Genomic DNA, 15020 nt, shown 5'->3' with positions numbered 1-15020 from the left:
TGTAAACTTTATTTATTTATTTATTTATTATTTGATTTATATCCCACTCTTCCTCCCAGCAGGAGCCCATTAAAATTAATGGGACTTTAGCCTGTGTCACTGCATATCAGGAAAAACTCAGAGCCAAGTCTCTGTCACAATCAATCAGAACATATGTTTTACTCTGTTTTTTAAATACCTCAGTTTCTTGTATTGCATTAAAAGCTGCTTGAAAGAAATTGTCGAACAAATAGGTTCCACTGACCTTTGCAATGTGTTTGAAATAAAGAGTGGAATTTTGTGAAGGGGAAAAGAAAAATCCTGATGGCAGTGAGTCAGAATAAAATCCCAGAATAAAATTCGTAGCTTGGGGGTTCTCCTAGAACCATCTCTGTCACTTGAGGCTCAGGTTGGTGGCCCAACTACGTCCCTATCTGGACAGGGATAACCTGGCTTCCGTTGTCCATGCTCTGGTAACCTCCAAATTAGATTACTGCAATGCAATCTACGTGGGGCTGCCTTTGAAGACGGTTTGGAAAGTGCAGCTTGTGCAAAATGCAGCGGCCAGATTGGTAACAGGGACCAGATGGTCCAAACATATAAAACCGATTCTGGCCCGCTTGCACTGGCTGCCTGTATGTTTCCAAGCTCGATTCAAGGTGCTGGTTTTGACCTATAAAGCCTTACACGGCTTGGGACCACAATACCTGATGGAACGCCTCTCCTGATACGAACCCACCCGTACACTACGTTCAAGATCAAAGGCCCTCCTCCGGGTGCCTACTCCAAGGGAAGCTTGGAGGGTGGCGACAAGAGATAGGGCCTTCTCAGTGGTGGCCCCCAAATTATGGAATGATGCACCTGACGAGGTGAGCCTGGCGCCAACACTGTTATCTTTTCGGTGCCACGTCAAGACTTTCCTCTTCTCCCAGGCATTTTAGCATGTGTTTTTTAAATTGTTTTTATATTGTTTTGAATTTTAAAATTGTGTTTTAAATTGTTTTTAAAATAAGTTTTTAAATTGTATATTTGTTTTAATGTTTTTGATTGCTGTAAACCGCCCAGAGAGCTTCAGCTATGGGGCGGTATACAAATGCAATAAATAAACAATAAATAATAAATAAAACAATTTAATTTGGTTGGCTGAAGGTTTTTATCAAACTGTTGCATTTGGATTTTTTTTTTATAAATAGACAAACATGGCTACCTACCTACAATTTTTGTGTGCTTTAGAGAATTCTGCACGAGCCAAGCTATACTATACTTACTGTGTGCCAGATCCAGAGATAAAGATGATTTATTTGACTTAGCAGCTTACTACAACAATGTTTCTAAATGACGTACATAAAAGGTTAAAGGCCAAAAAGGGATAGCATATAAAACAACGTATTTAGATAAAACTAGTGCAATAACTCATAAACAACCAGCAGAAAAACAATGAAAACCTCAACAGCAAGAACCAGCTTGTCATAATCTTTTAAGTGTCTGGAAGAAGAGCTAAGTTTCAATCTGGTGTCGAAAGGATGTTAATGATGGTGCCAGGCATCACTGCTGCTATGCTGGGTAACTGGCGGCAGAATCCTAAATGCGCTCAGCATTGGGGGGGGGGGAATATACAGGAAGAAATACAAACATGGTGGGAGAGCAACGCCTCATGTCTTTGGTAACGCTATGAGAGCTCGTTGATCAGGCATGAGGTTGAATGCCACCTGGCAGTGTTGGCCTAACAGGCTCCTGCTGGGAGGAAGGGCGGGATATAAATCAAATAATAAATAAATAATAAATAAAATAGTGGCAATAGATTGGTCACATGGGTTGCCAGTTGGAGGAGCGAGCCTCCTTGTTCCCTTATACGGAAGACTTCTTTCTCAGCCCAGGCCTAGCCTGGTGGAAGCACTTCAGCATGGCAGCTTCTGGAAATGTCTTCCCAGCCTCCAGAGTGAGCTATCGGGCTCCTTCCACCACTTTTAACAGAGCTGTGTTTTCCTCTGCAGGTAACAGGCAAAATGAAGCTTCCCAGGGTGGTCCACTTCAGCTCCCCAGCACTCTGTTCTGGATGCTATTAGCTCCTTTAAGCTGCCCTAGCAGTGTTCCCACTAATTATTTATTTATTTATTTATTTATTTAATTACATTTCTAGACCGCCCTATAGCAGAAAGCTCTCAGGGCAGTGTACAACAAATAAAATCACAATTAAAATATGAGCAAGTGTGAAAAATATAATACAATTATAAAAACATTAAACATGATAAAAATCCGAAATAGAATTGCCATTGAGTTTATAAATTAAAATCCATATTAGGTCTAAAATTAAATTTAAAATGTTTAAAAAGCCTGGGCGAAAAGGTAGGTTTTTACCTGGCGCCGAAAAGATAACAAAGAAGGCGCCAGGCGTATCTCGTCTGGGAGGGCATTCCATAGTTCGGGGGCCACCACCGAGAAGGCCCTAGATCTAGTTGTTGATCTCCGGGCCTCTTTATGAGTTGGGACCCGGAGAAGGGCCTTCGACGTCGAGCGTAGTGAACGGGTAGGTACATAGCGAGAGAGGCGTTCCACCAGGTATTGCGGTCCGATGCCGTTTAGGGCTTTATAGGTAAGAACCAACACTTTGAATCTGGCCCGGAAACATATCGGTAGCCAGTGCAGCTGCGCCAGGACAGGTGTTATATGGTCAAATTTCTTTGTCCCAGTGAGAACTCTGGCCGCAGCATTTTGCACTAGCTGAAGTTTCCGAACCGTCTTCACAGGTAGCCCCACGTAGAGTGCATTACAGTAGTCCAATCTAGAGGTTACCATAGCATGGATAACTGAGGCGAGATTCTCCCTGTCCAGATAGGGTCGTAGTTGGGCTACCAGCCGAAGCTGGTAGAATGCATTCCGTGCCACCGAGGCTACCTGAGCCTCAAGTGACAGGAGAGGATCTAATAAGACCCCCAAACTACGTACCTGCTCCTTTAGGGGGAGTGTAACCCCATCTAGGGCAGGTCGAACGTCAACCATCTGGGCAGAGGGCCCTCCCACCAACAGCATCTCAGTCTTGGCCCACCCTGCCTTGACTTCCAGGACTAATCCTCCCCATGGCTGCTTAGTGCTGGTAAATCTATGCCACAGCTGCTATTGCAGCAGTATATTCTACTTAGCCATTGCATATGTCAAAAAGATTAGAGTTGTATCAACTTGTTTTGAAATGACAGGTTCCCTCCCCCTTTTTATGGTTCTCTGAAAAACTGACCTGAATCTTTCTGCATAAATTTGCTCTTCCTGCAGTGTTTGGTTTTCACATATACAAAGTGTTTTAATACTCCGGTACTTAAATCAGTGGAAAATTCTGCTGCTCTGGATATATTGTTCAAGGTTTATCATTTTTTCTTGGTCACCTCGGATATATTCGTTAGAATATGTGCATTTATATTTATTCATTTCTGGTAGAAAATTAAGCTGTCTTTAAATTCCTTAGTGGAAGGGAGACTACAATGATGATGATGATGATGATAATAATAATAGTGTTATTAGTCCATACTCCACAGCTGTGTCCATAGGTATGTGGTGAAGTTAAAATGGGTCCAGGTGATTCTGCAAATTATTGCATGCTAAATAATGTTGCAAGAGTTATGATGTTTGAAGTGATAGGTTGCACAAAATGATATACTACAAACCATGACAATACAAGATTAGGTCTAAAACATGAGGGCCACCACAACCCTAAGTACTGCTTTAGAATTCTGAGATGGGGAACCTGTGGCTCTCCAGATATTGGTGGGTTTCAGCTCCAATCAGCCCCAGCCAGCATAGCCAACAGTCAAGTCCAACAACATAGTCCAACAACATCTGGAGGGCCATAGGTTCCCTACCCTTGCTTTAGGTTCTTAAGATTGTCTACTATGTGGTGTCCATTTATAATTCTGTGGTGAGATATATAAGTAATTCCATGAAAAAGTAATGTTAGGTCTGCAAAGATTCTCTAGAATAGCTAGAATCTGTATCTTAATGAAGCTTTGGGTGGCATGGTGGGCAGTTATTAGTAGGGGCAGCACAAGAACTGCATGCATCACATTTCTGTGCATGAACAGAAAAACAGAATTTGATATTGGTACAGAATTGAATATATTGAGACCCTCAACTTTCCTTTAAAAAAGGAGCAAGTTTCTAGTTCTTATTAGTAGAAAAGAGGCTTAGTATGGGCAATGTCTGATGAATCAGTGGGATTTACAATGGTCAGTGGGGAAGGCTTCAGTGCTCTACACATCTTCTTGATCCTTTGCTTAACAAAAACAAATAAATGCAGAATTTGAGTTACCTTGACAAATCATTTTATGGCTTTTTAAAGTACAGAGCACACATAGCTTTGATGGTAAAAAGGTAAAGGTGTCCCCGCACTTGTAGTGCGAGTCGTTTCCGACTCTTAGGGTGACGTCTTGCAACGATTACTAGGCAGACCGTATATATGGGGTGGGATTGCCAGTTCCTTCCCTGGCCTTTCTTTATACAGTTTTGTGAGGTGGCAATCTATTTGATAGCCCCATTTAGCATCTAAATAAATGTATGCACAGTTTATTGTTTTTCAAACACATTTTCCACAGCGGGTGAGTGTGCTTTTTTATGTACCCATAAACCCTTCCACAAACATTACTCTTGAGCTGTTCATCTGTGAGAAGCACAAATGAAATTACCAACAGGTTTAGATAATTCGCTATAAAGAAATATATCATATTTATGCAGGTTTTTTTGAAAGATTAGTTGTGTCTTTTTTTAACCTTACATGTAAATATGTTATTTTTTGTAAACAAAAATATTTCTCTTATGTACTATATCTTTTTGTGTGTGTATTGGGGAGATGATCCTCTGTGGCTACAGATGGTTCAAATTTTCACATATGGAACCTTCCTTTCCCCACAAAGAAACTTGGTTGCTTCAGTTGGTGGATGGAAGCTTCCAGTTCCGCTGCTGATAACAAGCTTTGTACTCTTAGTTTCCTAGATTGGGCTAATACGGTTACAAGCAACTCATAAGTGGGACTGTGCTAAGCAGTCCTATCCCTGATGCCATGCATGCAAGCAACCTAAGCCATGATTTGGTTTAGCATACATCCAAACCCAGGCTTATGGTTTGTCTCACTCTAAGCGAACCATGAGCTGTAAGCCTTGGCCACAGCTCATGCTTTGCTTGGAATGAGACAAACCATGAGCTATGTTTGGACATAAGCCAAACCACTGCTTAGCTCCTGGACGTGTGGCAGCAGGAGGAGTGGGGAAGGAACAAAGCAGCCATGATTTTCTCACTGTGCACCAGCAGTGCATGCTTGCTTGTTCATACGAAGCCATTGTTTTCCTTAGTGTTACATGCAGACCAGGCTACCCTCTAATAAAGTAAGTGAACCCTTATTGAATTCACCACTTAGGATTATAGACCCAGCCCTGCCCAGCTGTACTTCTCTGTGTGAATACCAACCTGAAACATAAATGTATTCTTTTTATTATATAATTTATGGCATAATATTATTTGTGCTTTTAATAGTGCTGAAAGTTGCTTGGAGACCTTCGGGTAATGATTGGTTAACAAACTGTGTTGTTGTTGTTATTATTATTATTATTATTATTAGTATTAGTATTAGTATTAGTATTAGTATTAGTATTACTACTACTACTACTACTACTAATAATAATCTCATTTTTAAAAAAGAATAGAATTATGTATTAGTATGAGCAGGGAATGGGAGATTGTTCTGCTTTGACTGACTGATTGACAGACAGACAGACAGACAGAAAGACAAACAAATGCATTGATCCTACTTCACAGGATATCCTGGCATTGTGGTTAGGATGTTAGTCAGCTTAATATGCTTTAAATGTGTATGATTTAAATGGAGCATAAAACAACTTGTTGTAAACTTGATTTTTATTCATGCCTTCCCAGTGCAGTGAACCTGGTTGTTAAAGATCTTACATTAATAAGGGACCCAACAAAGAATTCTTTCCAAATCATCGTTACAGCTCATCATAACCATCATTGACATCTCAGAGCTGTAGATGTATGATTGTACTTTACAGTTTTTATCGTTGCCAACATTCTCAAAGCAATATGCATTTGCAATATAGCTATCTTTATTGGTCATCTGTAGTTTGACTTGACATTTTAGCAGGGTTTTTTGTGGCTGCCTTTCCTTTTACTTTGAGCACATCTTTTGCCATTGTTCTCCTGTGCTCTGCCTTGATGAATTTTTGATGAAATATACTTCTATAGACCCAATGCCTATTCATGTTTTTTAATTTGGAAAGAACAGTTTGCAGAGGTCCTGTCCTTCTGTTTCTGTAGTGTCAGATCCATCAGGACATCAAGATCGAGATGTCTCTGAATGACTTTGGTTACTTGGTTTTCTTTGTTGCTTACCAGTATATCTATCTAGTTCTCTGACATAATCAGTAGACTACATTGCTAATCAAACTGAGCTTCTTTAGGAGGTTAAGTTAGCTTAGTTCTTCTAGAAGATGGCAGCTGTTAATCTAATAATAATAATAATATAAAAATAAAATAGAAATGCTCATTGGTATACTTTTATTATACGACATCATATGCTCTCTTGATGCTGTGAAATGGAAGCATGAAATGAACTAGAAGAAATGTTGGAGACTTCCAGTGAAAACAGAAACAGGAGTGGGGATTGCCAATGTGCACTTATTTGTCTCATGTCTGGAACAGAAATCAATCCATTGCATATGATCTGTATTCGCTGTTGTTGTGCTTTCAGTCCACAAACAATAAGTAATTGATTACTCCCCCCCCGCATTGTGTTTCCTTTGCATTTTAAATGAATGGGGTGGAATAATGTAATGACAATGTAATTTAATTACATAAATTATGTAAGTTTGCCACAGTGGAGAACAAGACAAATAAAGCAGTTTTGGGTGGAGATTGAACTGCAGTGGAACAGAAACAGTGCTGCATGTGACGAATATAGGGCAGAATGGAAAACAATGCCTACTTACATTCTTATGAACTAGATATGGCTGCTGTTTGGGATGCAAGAGAAGGGCCACAGTGTAAATACCTGTTATGGGTTTTGAATCAACAACCCTTGTCAGGAGGGGCCAACAGGCCACCTAGTCCAACCCTTCTGCTCATGAGCAGGGCCCTCTTCCTGCTGGCCTATCCTCAAGGATCAGCCCACACAATCCAAATATCAGTGTGCCACAGACTGAGAGCATGTGCATGGAGTAATGTCTTACACAGCAACATAAATATATGAAGTTGCCTTCTGTTAAGTCAGATAATTGGTCCATCCGGCCCAGTACTATCTATTTTGATTGACAGCAGCTATCCAAGGCTTCGGGCAAAAGTCTTTCTCAGGCCTATTACTTGAAATATTTCATCTTTAACATGTTGGAGGCTGATTCTGGGATCGGATTTCTATGTGAGGCAGGGGACTGGCTATATGTGGAAATTTCAGAAAATGTGATACTCTGTTTGAAAAAAGATTAAACCAAAAGTAATCATTGAATTGATCTGAGCTGGCAATTAAGCAGAACATGCTTTGGTTTCTAAACCTAATGATACACAGTGTTTATTCCTGTAGCAAAGCTTATTTGATTCCTGTGATGAAGTGAAGTTAAAATAGTTTTTATTTTCCTGGCAGAATAGACCACCAGGTGAGTATGAGCATCAACAAATAATTTAGCACAGCAGTCCTCAAAGTGTGAGACAGCCTTCCCTGGGAGATGCTGTCACCAATGGAGGCTAATTTGTTGCCCTAGAGTTTGTCTTCACTGGACAATGAGTCAGAGTATCAAGCTGTGATGAGTGGACTGAAGTTCTTGGGAAGAAAGGAGTAACCTATTTCTCTCTCCCACCATACTATTTGCTTTGGCACCTAAGAAAGTTGCAGTGCCATCTAAATCCTGTTCCATCTTGTTTCTTCTGTTTGCAACATCACATTACAAGAATGAATTTCCAAGATGAACCTTCTGTTCAGCTTGTTTTGGAGACTTAGACATGAAGGGACTTACTGTGACAAAACTGGAGAGGTTTAGCATCTTGTATTTTCCCTCTGATGATGTCTTACCTCTTTTACAATGCTATGTATCTTTTAAAAATTAAAATGTTCAGATTATGAAAAAGATGCGTATGAGAAAACATTACCTGTTGCTTCCACCATTCCTTCTAGGATTACAACTATTTCTAATTCTTCTTTGGGCAATTGGGCTTTGGAAATCTCCCAGAAAGGACTCTGTTGGTTTATTTCATGGCTGATGATCAGTGGTGAAACCAAAAACAGACGATCGTCCCCGGTGTAATAACCAACATTGATATCTGTCTGGTTAAGTGGTATAAATTCCCCCTCCTTTGTTTGTTTTGACTTGATTAACTTGGCTCGTATTGATGCTTCCACAATGTGTGAATTTCTAAGGTCCCCAACCCGGAACATCAGACACAGCTTTCCATCTCGCATAGAAATTACGGCATTGGTAGAAAACACCAAGGTTTCTGCCCTCTTCTTGGGCTGGGATATTTTTACAAACATGCAGCCAACCATGAAAGCATTGACGATAGATCCTAAAACAGACTGAACTAAAAGCAGGATAATTCCTTCAGGACATTTGTCTGTGATGACCCGAAAGCCATACCCAATGGTGGTTTCTGTCTCTATGGAGAATAAAAAGGCAGAGACAAACCCGTTGAGGTTACTGACGCATGGGGTCCATTTCTTATCTCCTATATGGTCCAAATCTCCTCGGATATAAGCAATTAGCCACCAGATGAATCCAAAGAACAGCCAGGTGACAGTATAAACCATGACAAAAATCAAAAGGTTGAATCTCCATTTGAGGTCAACCAAGGTAGTGAAGATATCAGTCAGGTAACGATAGGTTTCTCTCACATTTCCATGGTGGACATTGCATTTTCCATCTTTCCTAACATATCTCTGAATTTTCCTCTTGGTGCATTCTTTGCTTAAGTGCTTTGGCAGATCTTCCCTGGCTTGTTTGGGCAACTTAGGTGGATGGATTGTAACAGGGCTCTCCACGTCTTGCTCCATTGAGTCTCCTTCCAGCACATTAGCTGCCATTAAAGAAAAAGAAAACATAAACATTGATGTGCATACAGAAAGTTGATTAACACATTAAAATTCACAATATCCCTTGCATGAAACAATTTTTTTTCAGTGATAACTAAGCCCCCCTCCAGACATCCTCTTTATTGTGCATTCACAATGATTTATGTTCATTATGATACTGGGGCAGATATAGGTGATCCCACTTTCAATACTGTTTGTGCCTGCAAAAGTTTTGGGGGCAGGCATACTGCTTCATTTCCAATCAGTACATGTTCCGCAACCTCCTGATGAAATCCAGTAACTCTTTGTACCACAAGTGTTCTGGAGGGTTTTTTTGTCCTGCTTTTGTTGTGTCATAGTGCAAGAGTGCCCCTTCAGATGACAATATTATTGTAACACTTGGGAAGCATCTCAGAACAATTAAAAAAGTGGAATGATGTGTAGACTGTACAGTATAAATCCACAACCAATGCACAGTTATTAAATCAATGACATATTGCAGAATACACCCACAAAAACAACCATCAGTGTGGAGGAGCCCTAAGCATTAATAACTAATAGCAGTGATAACTAAAGCATTAATGGCAATTAGCTCCCTATGACCAATACAATGATCAGGTTCAGCTACATTAATAGTTAAATCTGATAGCTTTTTAAAATGTTGTTTTCTCATTTTCATTTATATAGATGAGATATGTTACTATTTTTTGCAACAATTTTCTTGCAACTAAACCCCACTCACCCTAGAGGGAGGTCTGGCTGGCATACTGTATATTTGATTCTTTCCTCCATTTTACAATCCTGTGAGAGAAGTTAGGGTGAGAGATGGTAATTGGCCTAAGGTCTCCTGGACAGTTTTATGATTGCAGGGGAATTTGAACCAGGGCCTAGCCTGATACTCTAACTGCTACCCTACACTGTTCCATTGGGAAACAGAAGCTGGATAAATGATTTTAAATAGGGTTGCCTGTTGTCTGGTTTTTGCCCAGAGACTCTAGATTTTTGGGGTGTTCTCCAGGTCTCTGGGTGAGTCACCTTAATCTCTGGACTCTGCACGTGCGGCCTCCACCCCCCGTGCAGCATTCTGTCCCCTTCCAGGTCATGTGCCTGCTGACAACCGCAGGGGCTGATGGGGGCTGTAGGTCTTATGTGTGAAAAGCCCTGCCCTTAGCATGTGCACACGATGCTGGAGACTGGAAGAGCACTTACGGGTGTTGGCAAGGGCTGAACATTGCAGCAGCAGCAGAGGGCACAGTGGCGGGAGTGGCTGCAGAAGCAGCCGCAGGAGTGGTGAGCAGGGGTGGGAGTGCATACAGCCTGGACTTGGTCAACGAACACCTGTGGCTGCTGGAGGAGCTGGAGTGTGAGATCAGGGTGGCACTGCAGAGCGTGGGTGGGTGAGTGGGTGGAGCATTGGGGAAGTGGGTGGAGCTATTGCAGTCCCGTGGGCAGGGATTGGGGATCCTACCTGGGGAGGACATGGCCTGTTCGCCCCGCCCACTGCTGACATCACTCAGGCACCAGCTATTCCTCTTTGAGCCTAGGGATTAGAATAAATCCACAGACTAACATTGAAAACTAACAGTAATTTATACTGTTTTCTATACAAAATACAGTTTTACGCTGACACTTGATAAATATTCATGTAAAATGCACAGTGCTTTACCAACTCCTGGCACTGTTATACCAACATGAGAATAAAATTATGAATACATTTATTGTGGTTGGGAGCCATTCTCCTCCCCTTTTATACTGGGCACACATTGCCAATAAAGAGTCAGGTAGGTGGTGGTACCAAAATACCTGTGTATTTGCTGTCATATAGAATCACAGATTTGGAGGTGCACTTGTAGGATATATAGTCCAACCCCTGGCTCCTTCTGGGAAATCCAGAGCTGGAACATCCCAAACAGATGTCTGCCCAGCCTGTACTTGAAGACCTTCATTAAAGAAGGATCACCCCTCTAGGTAATTGGCTCCATTCTTAAATTGCTCTTATCAAGATGTTTCTCCTAATATCTACCTTACTGTAAATTAAGCCTATTTGGTCCTGCCCTCAGGTACCACAGCAAACAAGCCTTTGCCCTCTTCTGTGTGACAGCCCTTCAGGTATTTGAAGAGTGCCATAATATCCCTCTCTGTCTTCTCTCCTCTTTCCTTCTCATAAATTTCAAATGGCATTTGTGTGTGAGTAAAGTTCTAGGGTTGCCAGGTCCATGGCCTGAGACTGATCCTGTATCTTTAGGAGAAGAGAAAGCCAGCCAAGTGCAGGTGTTCTTGCAACTCTGTAATGGGAAAAACCACAAGGTGGAATTCTCCCTTTCCCCTGCACAACTTTTAAAGATACAGAAGACCTCTTGGAGGCCGGGGTTAGTTGCAAGAACACCTGCACTTGGCTGACTCTCTCTTCTCCTAAGGATACAGGATCAGTCTCAGGCCCTGAACCTGGCAACCCTAGCTCCAGTTGACTTGTGTGAGAGATCCAAGTCACCTTCCTGCAGGGGAAAGCACGAACCTCACCTCCTGGGGTCAAATGTGGCAACCGGTCAAGAAGCAGGAAGCTGGAGTGGAAATCTGGTTTTAGATTTATTTACCCAATCTTTCAAAAGAAAATGTGAATATTAGCCAAAGCAATTGGTGTCTCCTACTAGCAGGGTGTAATTTATCAGATTCAACCAATGCTGCTTGCCAGACCCAGCGTTTGTGTCAGTGCTCAGGCTTGGAGCATGGGAAGTTGTAACTATTATGGAAATATGCAGAGATACTCAGCATCTGAGCTGCGTGTGTGCTAGTGTGTGTATTTACTTAAGTAGCAGGCTTTTACCCTGCATTTAGATCACTGAGACTTAAGATTTAGTAAAATAAGTAAAACTACTTTATTTATAGAAATACATAGTAGATAGGAAAGGCATACCTAGTTCTAACTAAGTTGGAGGTGCAATGCCCAGACTTGGGTATTGCCCTCATGGCTCAGGAGAGAGAGCAAAGACAAAGATGTCTCCTCTTTCCTTGGACAGTTGAAGAAGACAAAGGAAGGAGGGGCAGGTCAGCTTCCCTGAGCATATGAGTTTACAACGGAAGGAAGTTAGATAGAGAATAGCACAGGTAAAGGTAGGCAAGCCTAGCCAGCTGGAGGACCCTAACTCTATCTTCCTTCTGGAATACAAACAAAAGAACCCAAACAGGAGTTGTTCTTGCCCCACTTCCAGCAGTAACAAGCAAGAATACTTTTGAGCTTGTGTAAAGATTCCCTTTCTGTCACCCCCCAAATAACTAACCACTTGCTCCCATACACCTGAGATTAAAGGTTGGGTTTCAGACAAGCTTCAGCCCCTTCCTGACACCTTTCATTACAGAGATTATCTATGGCATATAAAGAATCTGGCCATCCCTTTGTTTTAATCTCTCCAGTAGTTTTGGTAAGAAACAGTAGTGGAGGGCATGGTGGGGTCCTGCTGCTCACATGAACTCTGCTTGGTCATGTTGCTGCTGCTTATTGGAAGATAGAGGATGAGGGTGATGAGGTGCAAATGCACCAGCAGGAGTGCCAAATTGGCTCTGCCAGTGTGTTGGCACCATGCTGACCTCCCTGCTGCATTGCTCCTCCTCATGTACCTCCCAGTAAGCAGCAGCGATGCAACTGAACAGAGATCAGGTGAGTGGTTCTCCCACACCAAGCTATCTGTTACTGGTAAGAAGAGGTTGAATGTAATAGCTAACCTGCCTCATGCTTTTAAAGATCACCTGTTTGGGGTCAATGACTTCTTCTGGGTAGTTGATGAACTGAACTCATCAAACAGTCCTGCGTATGAGCCTCAGCTCTGCTGAGCACAGCCATTTAGGCAAATTATCTTCCTTCTCTGGGTTTGCATTCCAAAATAAATTTTGGTCAAATCTATAAATGATTGACCCAGGGACTCTACATCTATAGGTTGGCGGAAAGACTATTAAGATTAAGGTTTCACATTTCAACTGCTTTAGCTTCAAGAAATGGAGAAGGTGGTAGAGTGGTGGCTTGTGGTAGACCAGCTGCTTTGCTTCCAGAAGATGCCAGTTTCAATCTCTGGCATCTCCTGGTAGGGCTGGAAAAGACTCCTGTCTGAAACCCTGGATAGCCACTGCCAGTTAGTGTACACAATACTGAGCTAGATAGTATAAAGCAGCTTCCTATGCTCCTGTAGTGATTTTGCATTTCTTTATTGCCTACTGTCTCATGTGAATGCCAGTTTTATTCTCACTTAAAAAAAATGATAACAGTACTTAAATATTTAACCTTGCAATTATTTTCAACCTTATTTTGTTCACTTGATTTGTACCAAATCAAAGCACACCTAAATCCAAGACTGTTTAATGTATTCTGTTTAATGAATTGTATTCCAATGTGTTATATCCCCTTTAATCAGTAGCAGGCTGCAGAGGGAAATCTGCTGGATTCTCATTTTCTATCCAGTCAAGTTGCAAGAGTGAATAAACATAAAAGATATCTAACAGTGGTTTAGTCATATTTCATCATAGCAATGATTTGCTAACCTAGTTTTGTGAACTTGCACAGAAAAAGCTAAAAGCAAATCGACAACAAACCAAAAAGCAAATCCACTAAAATGGTGGATTGGATTAACTGAATATTACTGTCAGTTTATAAACTGCATGGGAACCCTGATCCAGCCTAAACACAAACACTTGGATCAACAATATATTGGAATTCATATAATTGCAAAGAGCTATGTTAAAATGGGAACAAATTAAACCAGAATTGTCACTAGAAGCTAAAATGATGAAACTGAGGTTATCATACTTTGGACACATAATGAGAAGACATGATTCACTAGAAAAGACAATAATGCTGGGAAAAACAGCAGGGAGTAGAAGAAGAGGAAGGCCAAATAAGAGATGGATTGATTCCATTAAGGAAGCCACAGACCTGAACTTACAAGATCTGAACAGGGTGGTTCACAACAGACTCTCTTGGAGGTTGCTGATTCATAGGGTTGCCATAAGTCGTAATCGACTTGAAGGCACATAACAACAACAAAATGTTAAAATGGACTAGATTTGGGTGAATATAAGAATTACCTTGTTGGATCGAACCAAATGTTCATCTACTTCTATATTCTGTCTCCATAATGGCTAGCTAGATGTCCGCAGAAAACACACAACTGAGTCCAATTCTAGGCACTGCAGTTTGAAAAGGATATTGGCAAACTGAAACCTCTCCAAAGAAAGGTGGCAAAGATAGTGAGGAGCTTGGAGAAGAAAAAAATGGAAGGATCTGGGTAAGTTTAGCTTGGAGAAGAGACGATCAAGAGGCAAATGAAAGCCTTCCTTCAAATATTGGAAGGGTAGTCACACAGATGATGTGACAGAAATGTGTTTTCTGTTGCTCCAGAGGGTAGAACCCAAAGTAATGGGTTCAAATTATAAGAAAAAGGATTTTGACTAAGCATCAGGAAGAACTTCCTGATTCATTTATTTAACAAAATCTAAACACTGCTTGATTGTAAAAAACCTCTAAGCAGTTTACAAAAAACAAAATTATCGATAAAACAGTTAAAAACAAATAATTTAAAAAAATTAGAACAGCAAAAGATGAAAAGATTAAAACGCATCAACGTCTATGCATCTGGATAGGCTTGCCTAAACAAAAGGTTTTAAAGCAGGCACCAAAAAGAATACAGTGAAGGTGACTGCCTGATGTCAATAGGCAAGGAGTTTCAAAGAGTAGGGGCTGCCATGCTAAAATAATTTCTTACAAGAGCAGAACAAGTTTTATGTGTCACCTATAACAGTGCCTGTTTTTCAGATCGAAGTGCTCGAGTGGGCACATATGGGGGAAGGTGGTCCCACAAGTTAACTGGTCCCGAGCTGTTAAGGGCTTTATATACCAATGGTAACATCTTGAACTTGGCCTGTTAACAAATTGGTAGCCAGTGCAGATCCCTGAGCAGAGGGTCTCACTTCTGTCGGCACTCTGGCTGCAGCATTCCGCACTTAA

At 41.2% G+C, this 15020-nt stretch overlaps 1 protein-coding gene across 1 annotated transcript in view; it reads right to left on the bottom strand.

Annotated features, from left to right (window-relative positions):
• The window catches only part of KCNJ6 (potassium inwardly rectifying channel subfamily J member 6), a 35546-nt gene extending 26506 nt beyond the window's left edge, over positions 1–9040 (bottom strand). The window contains exon 1 of the mRNA XM_061629467.1: positions 8113–9040. Within this exon, the coding sequence (XP_061485451.1) occupies positions 8113–9040 (928 nt within the window). The remainder of the gene's footprint in view (positions 1–8112) is intronic.
• Between the last annotated feature and the right edge of the window lie 5980 nt (positions 9041–15020).

The sequence above is a fragment of the Rhineura floridana genome, chromosome 5 (genome assembly GCF_030035675.1).
Source record: "Rhineura floridana isolate rRhiFlo1 chromosome 5, rRhiFlo1.hap2, whole genome shotgun sequence".
Lineage (NCBI taxonomy): Eukaryota > Metazoa > Chordata > Lepidosauria > Squamata > Rhineuridae > Rhineura > Rhineura floridana.
This window is presented reverse-complemented; position numbering and strand designations above follow the sequence as displayed.